This window comes from Corylus avellana, chromosome 5, assembly GCF_965113065.1.
Source record: "Corylus avellana chromosome 5, dhCorAvel1.hap1.2, whole genome shotgun sequence".
NCBI lineage: Eukaryota > Viridiplantae > Streptophyta > Magnoliopsida > Fagales > Betulaceae > Corylus > Corylus avellana.
Window position 1 is genome coordinate 19,858,143 of NC_142494.1, and position 13,667 is coordinate 19,871,809.

At 34.3% G+C, this 13,667-nt stretch overlaps 1 protein-coding gene across 1 annotated transcript; it reads left to right on the top strand.

Moving 5' to 3' along the window:
* The first annotated feature begins 4,820 nt into the window (after nt 1-4,820).
* LOC132181323 (DNA-directed RNA polymerases II, IV and V subunit 6A) lies at nt 4,821-9,450 on the top strand. The gene is made up of 6 exons (XM_059594497.2): nt 4,821-4,966; nt 7,844-7,877; nt 7,978-8,150; nt 8,233-8,284; nt 8,956-9,023; nt 9,161-9,450. The coding sequence occupies exons 1-6, from the start codon at nt 4,932-4,934 to the stop codon at nt 9,228-9,230; spliced, it is 432 nt and encodes a 143-aa protein (XP_059450480.1). The 5' UTR covers nt 4,821-4,931; the 3' UTR covers nt 9,231-9,450.
* Nucleotides 9,451-13,667: the final 4,217 nt, after the last annotated feature.

Consider the following 13,667-nt stretch of genomic DNA (forward strand, 5'->3'; position numbering starts at 1 on the left):
GGGGGCAAGGGGAGGAGGGAAGCATCCACCGGCCATCCCTCCTCCCCAAACCTAGGTTTAACTTACCTGTGCGGCGCTCTAGAGAAAGAGCTAGTAGTAATTGCAACGCTACAGAAAAGCAAAAGACAATAAATTAATATCATCTTGAAAAGCTGGTGTATAACTCATATTAGCTCAATGGTATGATGAAATTGAGATGGGTATTGCAATAGTGTTGTCCTTGGAATTGAAACGCGCCTTATCTTCATATGTTGCAATACAACCCATTGCCAAATTCAGCTTTCACCGACGTTGGATCAAACTCAAGTGTCTTCTCACATATGTTGACCACGAAATGTGTGGACGGGCTTGGTGCAATTATAAGTCTTAGGGAAAGTTGATGGTCAGCTAATCTCCATGTTAAGTTTAACTAATCTTCCTATTAGGTATTTTTCGGTCATGATTAGTGCTCCATATTGAGTCTAAGGGTGTGTTTGGACTTGCAATTTTGCAAGAATAATCTGCGTTTTTAAAAGATATTGCAGAACGTAAGGCGTTTAGCATTGTAATTTAAAAAACACTTAATCAGAACGTAGGCTACCTTTTTTTTTTTAAAAAAAAAAGGTAGATGTACAATATTTAAGACAACTTATTTTGATACTTTTTTTTTTTTTTTTGGAGAAAATTTCACGTTTCATTTCTAAAAAATCAATCATACAACTTTCGGAAGATACAATAGCGCTTGATCATACATTATTTTTGAACTTTGTAATTTAAGGCCTCATTTAGTTTGCGGAATATGTATTCCATTAGGAAATGAAATAATTATTATTCGGAATAGAGAAGAATATTATTTAATTTGATAACAATACACATGGTCTAACTGAAATTGAATCAAAATTACTAAAAAACCCACATATTATTATTATTATTATTATTATTATTAGGAAAATTGTATAATAAGTTCCTCAGTCAACTTTTCAAAATTTTTAAATCTATAATTTTTTTTTTCTCTTGAAAATTTACTCTCTGGGTTAATGGAAATAACAATAAAATTCCTACCGTTAAAATTTTTTAACAGCCGTTAGTCAAATTCAAAACGCATCGTTTCACCCAATTAAAATATTAATTTTTTATTAATTTAATTTTAAAATAAATCTAAAAATTAAAAAAATAAAATAAATAAGGGGTGGCCAAGGGTGTCCTTGCCACCCCTGGCCACCCCCAATGCGGCCACTCCCAGGGGGTTTGGGGTGGCTTGCGAGCCACCCCATGGGTGGTTTGGGGTGGCCCCCGCAGACCACCCCATAGGGGTTGGGGGGTGACCAGGGTTGGCCCCTTAATTTTTTATTTTTTTTTTAGATTTATTTTAAAATTAAATTAATAAAAAAAAATTAATATTTTAATGGGGTGAAACGGTGTGTTTTGAATTTGACTAATGGCTGTTAAAAAATTATGACGTCAGGAATTTATTGTCATTTCCATTGACCTAGGGAGAAAATTTTTGAAAAAACAAAAAAAACTTAGGGATTTAAAAATTTTGAAGGGTTGACTTAGGAACTTATTATACAATTTCCCTTACTATTATTATTTTTCAATTCATATTAAAAAAAAAAAAAAAAAAAAAAACTAAAAAATAGTGGGTGGCTGGGCATCCCAATGGGTGGTCAGCCACCCACAGAAGTGGACAGAGGTGGTTGAACCACCCTCATTTATTATTTTTCAATTCATATTAGGAAAAAAAAATAACCTAAAAAACTAAAAAATAGTGGGCGGCTAGGCATCCCAATGGGTAGTCGGCCACCCATAGAAGCGGACAGAGGTGGTCGAACCACCCTCGTTGCCATCGAGGGTGGTTGCAACCACCCTAGAGGAGCTCCGGGGGTGGCCGCGGCCACCCCTAGAGCAAATCTGGAGCGGCTGTAGCCACCTCGAGATGCCACGGGGGTGGTCGCACCACCCCTGGATGCCTCGGAGGTGGTCCCGCGAGGCGTCCGGTGGTGGTGTGACCACCCCTCGCCTCTTCTGTGGGTGGTTGACCACTTATTGGGGTGGTTCGGCCACCCACTTTAATTTCCATATTTTACCTTCTTCTTTTTTTTTTTCTTTTTTTTTAAGAAAAGTTTAAAATAAAATAAAAAAATATACATGAGTGTTTGTGAAAAATAACAGAACATGTGAGATGCATATGGATTTTAATATTATTTATTTCAACTTTGTCCTTGTTATTAAAAAACATGTGCATCTTACATGTTAAAGCGACACATGTCATTTTTATAGACTAAGTTGGAGGAAGTTCCTCCAACCTATTTTGGAGAAAAACTATGTCTTGTGAAAAATGTATTTCATTCCTTAAAGAGTATATATTCCTTTAATTTTTTAGAGGAATAGTTATTCTTATGTGTAAAGAATTAGTGATACCCATGAGAATAACTATTCTTAAGAATAAACCCTTACCAAACAAAAGAAAGTCTATTCCATAGGAATGACCATTCTATTCCAAGAGTCTATTTCGCAAGTCAAACGAGCCCTAAAAGTATTGTTCTTTGTATTTCAAAAGACAAAGCTTAAATGATATTAGATTGGTGCTTTGCCTTTTCATTTGGATGTATGGCACTCTTTTAAAGTAATTTAACTCCAATAAGGAAGCTTGAATGTCATTGGATTGGTGATTTTGTGCCTTTTGACTCTAATAAAAATTATGATCCGATGGATTTTGAGCTAAATTGAGAAATGTTTGATTGCTGTGATAAGGGAGATTATGAAATGAATATTTTTCATTTCATTTAAAATAGGGAGAATCATATAAAGTGATTCTGCTCTTATTTTAAACACTCATCTTTCCTCTCATTCTTACCTTACATGTAAAAAAGGAAATATATTGGTAAATATGTTAGCGCATAATGAACACTTTTTCACTCACTAACATTGGCATTTTTATGTCCCCAAGGGATAGTTTAATCAGATGGAAATCACGCTTTATGAAGCGGATGTCACTAAATCGAATCTCCCTCCCCTCTTGTGTGGATATGTAAAAAAATAACATTGTCATTTTTATGCTATTTGGTTTCCACCATTGCTTTTTAAGTCTACTTAGATGACTTCCTCATCACCTATGTCCTCCTCCACAATTAGTTTCTAACTTGTTTACAATTTGCTGACACATGCCAAAATGTGATTAAAGCCATGTCAATTATTAAAAAAATAAATAAAAATTAACACTCCCGAACCATATACTGACACATATTAACAAGTTGTCAAAGAATTATAAATCAGTCGTAAGTTTTGCATTTTCGAAACAACTTTAAAGATGAGAGACCAAGGTAGCATTACTTTGAGAAAGAGAGGTTAACTCAAATACTAGAAAGGAGAAGAAAATGAACTTGAGGTAAGATCCTCGAGTAATGTTAGAATTATAACTTTTGTGAAATTCAAATACCTTTTTTAGGCTGTGCTCCTCTTGCTATTTCCCCATTTCAATAAATAAAAAAATTAAAAAAAAAAAAAAACTTTACTTTAAACTTCTGAACTACCGTACGTTTTAAGAAGACCCCATCTTCCCAAAATTTAAAAACTCTCAATTTACACCTATGAACTTTCAATTTCAATCAATTTACCTCGTTCCGTTAGTTTTAGTCGTTAACTTCTAACGAAAATGCCTAAAAAGACCAAAATACCCTTCAATTTCTTTTTCTTTTTTTTTTTTAAAAAAAATTAATTTGAAATTAAGGGTAAATTTAAAATTTTATAAAAAAGTCAGAGGATATAAACATCATTTTATCACCTTTAAAGTTTTAAATCTGACGGAATGGGTAAATTGATTGAAATTGAAAGTTCATAAGTTAAATTGAGAGTTTTTGAAATTTAGGGGGGTCTTCTTAATACATGCGGTAGTTCAGAGATTTAAAATGAAGTTTTCCCTAAATAAAAAAAAATTTTAAAAATAGTTAAATACTAAATACCTTCTGGGGTTTCATTGCTTTATTTTTTTCCCCCCTACGGTTTGATTTTTATTACAGGAGGTCCCTGTGGTTTTGATAATAGACACTTCTGTCTGTTGACCGTTAGTTGACTTAACAGATATTCACGTGGACCAATCAAATGTTGGCACTTACTTCATTTTTTTTTTTTTAAAAAAAAAATTTATTTATAAAAAAAAAAAAAAGAAAAAAAAATTGGGGGTGGCTCTTGGCCATTTGTGGGTGGCTTGGCCACCCCCTTGCTCCCCTTGGGCACCAAGGGGGTGGCCGAAACCACCCCCAACCACCGTTGGGGGTGGTTTTGGCCACCCCCTAGGCTCCATGTGTATTGGGGGTGGTTTCGGCCACCCACCCCCAATTTTTTTTTCTTTTTTTTTTTAAAAAAAAACAGAAATACATTTTTTTCAATTTTAAAAAAAAATTAAGTAAGTGCCATGTGTCAACATTTGATTGGTTCACATGGATTTTAGTTAAGTCAACTAATGGTCATCTGACAGAAGGACTAGTTTGGTCTATTATCAAAACCATATAGACTTCTTATGATAAAAATCAAACCCTATAAGAGAAAAAATAAAGTAATAAAACTCTAGGGGTATTTAGTATTTAACCTTAAAAAAAAATTAGGCTGTTCTTACATTTGGGCCTCAAAATTTAAATTAGGCCCTGGCCGCTAAACAGCCCAAGAAAACTCTCTCTCCAATGTATAGTTCAGTATTTATATTTTGGGTCACAAAATGTAAATTAGGGCCTTGGCCCTTTATAGAGCCCAAAAAATATGAAGGACATGTCTGGGCCTAAACCAAACCAATTTTTTTTTTTCTCACCCGCAGAACACGCAGGCACAGTCCACACCTGACACCCCCACAAACAAGCTCACTTAAAACAAGATCAACGCTTTTCCTTTTTGGTAGAGGGTTTTGGTTTTGCATACGAAATACAAGAGAGAGGGAAAAGTTTCTTCCGCAATCAACAATGGCTGACGAAGATTACAACGAATTGGACATGGGGTTCTCTCTCTCTCTCTCTCTCTCTCTCTCTCTCTCTCTCTCTCTGTGTATATATTGTTTTGTAAAGAGTGAGGGTTTTATATTGTTTTGTGTTTTCGGCGTTTGATTCGTATTTCTTGAAGCTCCGTTTGGTTTCTGACCAAAGATGGGATAGAAAGGGAAACAAAATCTCTTTTCTTTCTTTTCTTATCGTTTTGCATTCGAGAAAACAATGCTTCCACTAAAGCAGAACCTAAAACAATTATTTTCAAACATTAATAAACAATAAATATCTCATGGTTTGAGTTTTCTCACCAACCAAACAGTGTGTAACTGGATTATCATTGGGTTCTCTGAGCTCTCTCTCTCTCTCTCTCTCTCTCTCTCTCTCTCTCTCTCTCTCTATTTGTGGGTTTTTCTGTGGGAATTCCTAATTTTTCCGTTTTTAGTTTGTCGCTCTATTATTGTTACTGATTGAACACAAACAGTGATGCCTTCCACTTCGGATGCCTTCACATACATGGATATAGCTTTATAGCTTTTAAATGCCTATAGCTTAGCTATGTCCGTGATCTGACTGGAATTCTTAGCAATTTGCAGATATGGAGGCTTTAGGATTTATCATGGTGTAATACATGCTGGTTGAATAATAGGCTGATTATGGATCTTGCTTGGCTGTTTCCAAAGTGTTTTGACGGAAACTGTCTAGTCAGGGAAGCAACCTTGCATCAGTACTTGACGAGAAATGTTAGATTTCATTTTTGACTAGAGACAAGCTTTCTACTAGTAGCTAAATTTCATAGGGAGTATTTAGGTACAGTTCAATTCAAGATCAGTTTGTGATTATTTAGGTAGTGTTTAGCTGAAGCACGGCTTGGAGTTCAGTGTAGCAAAAAGTCGTGCTACAAATAGCTGCAATTTCCAAAAATTCATCAAAGTTTGTTTGACTGTTATATTTGATGATGTCTTCAACGCATGTGGTCATTATTTGAAGGCAATCTAAGGGAAGTTCTACTTGGTTTGAAGCAAACAAATCCCCACATGTTCTATAGTTTTTAGGTTTCAACTCTTACCATAAAAATTTCAAGTCCTTCAGAGCTGTTGGATGAGGCTTCAATTGATGTGATGGTGTTGATGGCTTGTTATTATTATCATTGAAGTAATGCATTTTATGAAATGAACATCAAAATACTGACCTTACCTTAGAGAAGTACTGCCTGTATTAAAATTTTCTTTTATCAGTTTCTTTCTCCTGATGAAGACTAACTTCATTGATTTTCTCTCCTTCATATGAAACTCATTAAGAAACTATTAGTTTAATAGAAAGAGAGTGAGTGAGAGTAGGAGAGAAAAATTGAAAAAAAAAAAAAATAAAATAAAAAAGTATGCCCTGTATTCAGGAGATGGCTGCTAGTTTAATGAAGCATGAGTTTAAAGTATCCGTGCTTCTGAGTACGTGCTTGCCTCTCAATGAAGCTAATCCATTTGCTATATTACCTGCATCTTGCTTGCTAAGAGTTGCATTTGTTCATCTAAGACATGAGAAATCTTTAGTTTCAGTTATAGACCATAAGGAATTGATGATGAATGTTACAGTGGTTTGTAAATTCAAAGGATCTCTGCGTTATGTTAATGCTCGATGTTAAGAGTAACTGTCTTAAGCTCAGATAATGGAAGCAGCACAAATCCTTGAAAATGATTGTATGATTTTTTGTAGAGAAGCTTGACCTATGATGCAGCTTTCTCTGTAAGTCAACAGTTGATCCAGCAAACAAAGGTCGTTAGCTAAACAGTGCCATTGTTGCAGCAGTTCTTGCTTCTTCTTCTTCTTTTTTTTTTTTTTTTGTTTGTCCAGTCTGCCATTGCTGCAGCAGTGGTTACTGTGTTTGGGGTCCAGATATTAGCCTTTATTCCATTAGCCATTTGCATTGGACTTAACCTGCTTCCTTCTAGCTATCTCATATAGAGATTGGTCCTCCAAAATCAGATTACACTGGTGTATTCGTTGTCGATGATATTCTCTATTCGTTACAATTTTCAAGCCTTTGAACCTTAATCTTGGTTGCCAGTTCCCCATTTGGAAATAGAAAACAATAGCAAACATACAAAATTTTGATCAACTTTTGCAGTTTCTTTTTAAATAGGAACATGCACTTTCCATTGATATAGACCTCAACCATGAGACAAAGACATCAAGACCAGAACGCATCATACACAGCATTCTCCTCCTACCATCATAACCAAAAGCTTTCAATGGTTTTGCACTTTGCTTCTACTGCAGATACTTTAAAGTATATACTCCAAAATAAATACGCAGCAAACCTTTCAGTGTTTTTCTTTCCATTTGCTTTTCCAGGTTATGTTCACAGAGTAGTTAGGTGAGCAATAAAGTTTGGTTCAATGCCCTGTGATGATAGGAGCTCTTTTCTTGGCCTTGCAATGCATTTCTGCAAAGTCAGGCTCCTCCTTGGCCTTGTCATGCCTTTTGGGCTTGCATAGGAGTTCCTAGGCGTAATCATATCCTTTGATAAGTAGGGATATGATGGTGACCAAAGCATCCCAATAATTGGTTTTATATTCCAAAAGTTTAAAAACCTTTAAATTGGAACCTGTTGTACTACATCAAACTTGTAGTTCCAATATAGGTTGTACATTGTAAAAATGTGACTGTCAAATGAAAAATTGTGATGGGTTTGGATTGCAGCATATAAGATATGGATGATGACTCAATTGTCTTTTTCCCTAGAATACTAAATAGGTTCATTGAAATCATTGTTACTTGAATTATTTTTGTGCGTATGTTTATGCTTGTGCATAGGGAGCTATAATATTTGATTCTAGAGCTGTATATTTTCAATAAACTTCTTAAAATGTGCCTTATGAAATGTTTGGCTGCAGATATGAGGATGAACCAGCGGAGCCTGAGATTGAAGTAAGGAATCATTTTTGCTTCCTGGAAGAATCTGATGAACTGAATATTTATGCCCCACTTTAAAAACAGTTGATTAACATATTGGCTGAATGATGGACAGGAAGGTGCTGAGGAAGATGTAGAGAACCCTAACAATGAAGACGTAACTGGAGAACCCCTTGAAACTGAGGATAAAGAACAGCAGCAACCGGTAGAACGTCCTCGTAAGACCTCAAAGTATATGACAAAGTATGAGCGTGCTAGAATCTTGGGTACCCGCGCTCTCCAGATAAGGTTTTCTTTTCATAACCTATCAATCTGCTGTCAACTTGTGTTGATTCCTTAACATGATATCATTTTCCTTCTTGGTGAGCAGCATGAATGCGCCTGTGATGGTTGAGTTGGAGGGTGAAACTGACCCACTTGAGGTTAGATTATTTAACAGCTATCTGGTGGCACTTTCCTAAAAAAGCTTTGTTTGATGAAATTTTAAAAGCAGATCCTTCATCTCGTTCTTTCATCTTATATGCATGCAACCAGACATTTATTAGGCTGGATAACTCTTGATGAACCCATGGTTTGCAGCATTCAGATAATTGAACCTCATCTCTTTAGCCTGTTAAGGCTTGATATGCATAAAGTTGACATTGTAGCTTTTATTGGCTAACTGTTGATTCTTTATCACTTTTTTTTTGGGGTCAAGAATGAGTCCAAGAAGATCTCTCTTTGATATGAAACAAAATAGCATATCTATATTAAACTTTGCAGTTAGCAAAATTTTCTGCCAGTATTCCACTATTCTTATTCGACAAGCCAATGCCTAGAATAGGTCCAAGAAATCCTCTTTTTGATTTGAAACAAAATAGTGGTATCTATATTGAACTTTGCATTTAACTAAAGTATCTAATAGTATTCCACCATTCTTATTTGATAAACCAATGTGCGTCTAGAGTAGGTCCACTTTAATAGGATGATGAAAGTGGAGTTTGTAGATACGAATGGTGAAATCTTTCATGCCATAATTCTTTTATCTGATCTATTGTATTTCTCTGTGGTATTGAAAGCATTTAGTGACATCTCATTTATCCAACCTTTTCAGATTGCAATGAAGGAGCTTCGGGAGCGGAAGATACCCTTCACCATTCGCCGCTACCTGCCTGATGGAAGGTAAGGTTCTCAAGTTCAAGTTTCCACTTCTTTTTTTTTTTTTTTCCTGGTTTAGTGGAAATTTGCCTCTTCAATGGTTCTTCTGATACATGTTTTTTTTTTGTTCTTTTCTTCTTTGTTTCCATGAATTTTTCCAGTTATGAAGACTGGGGAGTCGATGAATTGATTGTGGAAGACTCATGGAAGAGGCAAGTGGGGGGTGATTGATCTGCTTTTGTATTATTAGTATTATTAATGGACTCTGGAAGTTCTGTATGTTTTGAACTGAAACCTTGTAGCTCCCTTCTTAGTCCAAAAAAAAGAAAAGAAAAGAGGAGAATCGAAACTTTTTAACTTGTTGATTGTAAATTGTAATCCTATGCGCTTAGTCGTGAACGCACATTTAATGGTTGCTAGTATGTTATGTTATTGACTTGACTTTTTGTTATTTGGTGTTTATATGTAGATGCACTTTCCCTCTGTATGTCTGTATATGTAGCTTGCGAAGATCTAGAGAAAAGATAGTCTCTCTCTATTATTGGAAATAATAGGTAATGAATTGAAAAAAAAAAAAAAAAAAAAATTTTAAAACCCTTACAAATAGCCATACCGAGGGGCATCTAGATTTAGAACTTTTGATTTTTTACCCATCTCGATTTTCTCTTTAAATTCTGAAAAGATGCGTAGCAATAATTATTGCTAGTGAGCAGTACGAGTAATTCTAGGTAGTCTATTTGTGTCCTAGTTGTATTCTACTAAGAATGATGTGACTATTAAAATCACAGTAATCACCCTTTGATCAAAATTCAATAATGATTAATCACAAGCCTAATAATGATTTTAATAGCCACATCATTTTTCGTAAGACACAAGTAGACCATCTAGAATTACTCAAGCAGTACTTTGTTTTTATTCACAATCTGTTCTTCAGGCCCTTTGCTTATTTTCTTGGTTGGTGTGAAAATTAATTTGGACAGAAATTTCCTCCAAATCAGTGTGAAGAAATTATCCTCAAACCTTATTTATTTATTTTTTTTTTCAAACTCATTTAAAATAGTGCCAAGTGTCTATAACATTTAAAAGACACATTAAATTCTTAACGCTATTAATAGCAGTTTACTAACTTAGACTAAATTTAATATGTTTTTTAAATGTTTATAGATACTTTGCACTATTTTAAATAGGTTGTAGGATATTTCTTCCATACTGGTTCAGAAGAAATTTCTGTTCAATTAATTTATGGAGAGAGAGGGGCATTAGGTTGGTCAGGTGGGTTTGTTTATTTTTTATTGTAATTGTTAGGGAGTTGATTGTTTTATTGTATTTTCAATGCTAAAGGTTAGTGGTTAAAGATATTGAATGATTTTTGTCATATCCTCTTTCAGCTTTTTTTTTTTTTTTAAGCAAATTAAGAAAGTTAAGAAAGGGTACAAGGATTTAAAACCTTGAAAAAAAGGGTGCGCTTCTCAACAATAAATCGAGAACGAAATTTACGGTGCGAGAGATACGATTGAATAAAAGCAATGGGCCAAAAATGACATGAGCATTTTGTGCAGACATCTTGATGCGTGAGCTCATATTAATGAGTAGAGATTTATCAAATATTGTATATCAAATCCTAAAGATAGTTGAAGAATGATCTATTAATTTTGCAATAATCTTACTAAAATCTTGGCCTGAATATCAAAATCCTTGTTTATATTCTCTTCAACGAGTTGAATGAAAGAATCAAAGAAAATCTTGGAAACGAATGTGCTGTGACCCAATAGGTGCCGGTTTTTTCATCTATAAGGAAGCACAAATAAATCAGAAAATATAAAATTGATTTTGACCATAAATTCAGAAAACACTCTTAATACAAATTCTTCATAACCCATAAATATCTTTTCATGTACAAATTTATCAACCTCCATGCTACTGTCTGCATCAACCATATATATATATATAATTCTGAGGAGAAGAAGGATGAAAATTCCTCAAGAACAGCTGGTATGTTTATAATATTCTTGGTGATTAAAGCATGAATTAAGAATATTTTGTTTCCAGTTTTGTTGATTAAAGTGCAATTCAATTGGGAAAAGCAGAGGATTTTCTGACATAAGATGGGAAACTCGAATTGTAGCCACAATGATGAATACCCACCCTATGTGAGGGCCTGCTACCATCGAATTTTTGGTGAAGAGATTCATGATCAACACCCACCAATGGTCATGAACTTATGCAATCGATTTTTCACTGAAGATGAATTTAATCATATAATTCGGGTACTTAAATAATATAATTTAGTTTATTTACTTAATAAAATATACTTAGTTTACCCATCTGCAGTTGCTTTAACCCCTTTTTAAATTAGACAACATTGTTCTTAAATTTTAAAGCTAAAGCAAAGTGCTCTTCTTACACTTGTTTGATCATGTTCAAGGGAGGTGTTCATCAATCACATCCAGCTTTTAATCACATTCACCAAAATTTCCACCCACGGTTAGCTGAGTTTGAAGAACTAGTTAGAATGCACACTATGAACTTTGGAACTACTGCCGGTAAAAATTCGCATAATTCTCTCTTTTTTAATTTATTATTATTATTATTATTATTTTTTGCGTAGGGTCTGAACCAAAAGCTAAATCATCTGGTTATCTAGGAGTGAAAAAGTCATCATATAGAAAATACTATTTTTATAAAGATTTAAAAAAATTTTGGGGTCGTCAAAGATTACCAATCACTAAAGTAGGTCTGCCCCGTGGGGGTAGAACTTTCGGATGACTTTGGTAAATTTTCTTGCTAAATAAATTAGGTGAAAAGTTGTTTTTCAACCTACAACATTTAAAGGATGATCGACTTTAGAAGAAGAAGAAGAAATATCACTGAATATGCCTTTATGGGTATTTGTGGGTGTCCATATCTGTGCGCCTCCATAGAGGAATCAGAGAAAGCTCCTTTGTCAATTGTCATTGCCAATTGCCAAGCTTCTAGAGAAAAATGAATAAATGGATAGTGGAGATATGTGGCTAGGAGAACCAATGACATTCTTTAAGTAAATAATTGAGCGTATTTGGCTGTCTGACTATAAATTTCTCTCTAATTTATAAATGAGTGTTTTGATTCTAAGTGTCTCACATGAATTAAGTACAATATTAATTATGAATATATAAACTCTTGGGCACTCATATCACACGGGTATTTTCAGAATGTAAGTGGACTATATGCAGAGTCATAAATATAATATTATTGAGTTGGTTCTTCTCTCTCTCTTGTTATGCCAAATTGATTCCAGTTTTCTTTAACCCTTTTACACTTCTGAAGCTTAGTATGCCATGGAGTTCGCTGTAAATTTTTCAGGATTGTGACATTTATAAACTCCTTATAGCTTGTGTCTAGATTGCTTATATTGAAACTGATCCTATTTCTGCATAAATTGCAGGGAACAGGAATATCAGTCATGGAAGCACTTCTTCTTCAGTATATTATATATAATTTCTACAACTTTTGTGTCATGATGTTGTGATTCATAAATGATACTTGGTTTTATATAAAAGGATGAAACTTGTTTTCTTTGCTCAAATACAGGTTGAAAATGAAGGTAATTTTAATCCCAATCCGATGAGTTATGAGGTAGGTTCACCAACAAAGAACACTACCTTTTGTAATAATCAAGGGGCCCAACAATTTTTGCAATCCCTATAAAAATACTATTTTTGATTCCCTAGATTACAGAGAATCATAGAACAATTTATCTTCTTATCTTATTGATGAAGCTTTGTTCCAGGAATTGGAAAGATTGCAAGAGAATATTGGGAGTGTAAGCAAAGGACTGCCTGAAAGGCTCATTTCCAGGTTGCCATCTCACAAGCACAAACCAGTGTCTTCAAAGGGAAAAGGAAAGTCTGCAGAAGAAATTAAAGAGTATGATTTTTCACATATATACCTTGACTCCCAAGTTATCTCAAGAACATTATCCTTTATGTGAAACACCTGTAAAAAAAAAAATTGCTTCTGGGATGTCCATGTGTAGGTGTGTGATATGTAAACTAAATTTCAAAAAGGGGGATATGCTCATCACTTTGCCCTGCACACACCAATATCATGACCATTGCATTAAGGAATGGTTAAGAAATGCCAAGGTAAAGTTATTTTCTTTTGCCATTCAATAGTATTTACCCATCGGTGAAATTTATTTTTATTAACAAAAAAAGTCATTAAAAATTCAGAAAATTCCTGTTTCTCAAATTTTGTAATAATGAAGGAACTTTCACTCTTGAAAAGAACCAAAGGAGCAATTTAGCTTCCTCCTTTTGATCCAACGGTGATTTTTACTGGAGTATGCACGTGGGAGATCATGTACCGTAAAACGCTGCTGCTGTTATTTATTGTTGCTGAGCAACTGCTGTATTTATCACTTGGTTTATGATTATTTCATTATCTTAGAAGTGTGTGTGTCTCTCTCTCTCTCAGGTTTGCTGCATCTGCAAAGAGGAGGTGAACTTGTCGTGATCTAGAGAGCTAGCAAGGCAAGAATTAGAGTTACTGGTCCTAATATTGTTTGTGTGGACGGTATATATATATATATATATATATATATAGCTAACTGATTTCTTCATAAAGAAGATGAAGAGGTTTTTTATTTTTATTTTTTTTGGGATGAATAAAAACATGCAAGGTTTCTTG

Excerpts from the sequence above, each read along its gene's own strand:
- LOC132181323 (XM_059594497.2), top strand. The coding sequence starts at position 4,932 with ATGGCTGACGAAGATTACAACGAATTGGACATGGG. Across the intron at positions 8,151-8,232 it reads ACCCGCGCTCTCCAGATAAG|CATGAATGCGCCTGTGATGG; the intron begins GTTTTCTTTTCA and ends CTTGGTGAGCAG. Across the intron at positions 9,024-9,160 it reads CGCTACCTGCCTGATGGAAG|TTATGAAGACTGGGGAGTCG; the intron begins GTAAGGTTCTCA and ends GAATTTTTCCAG.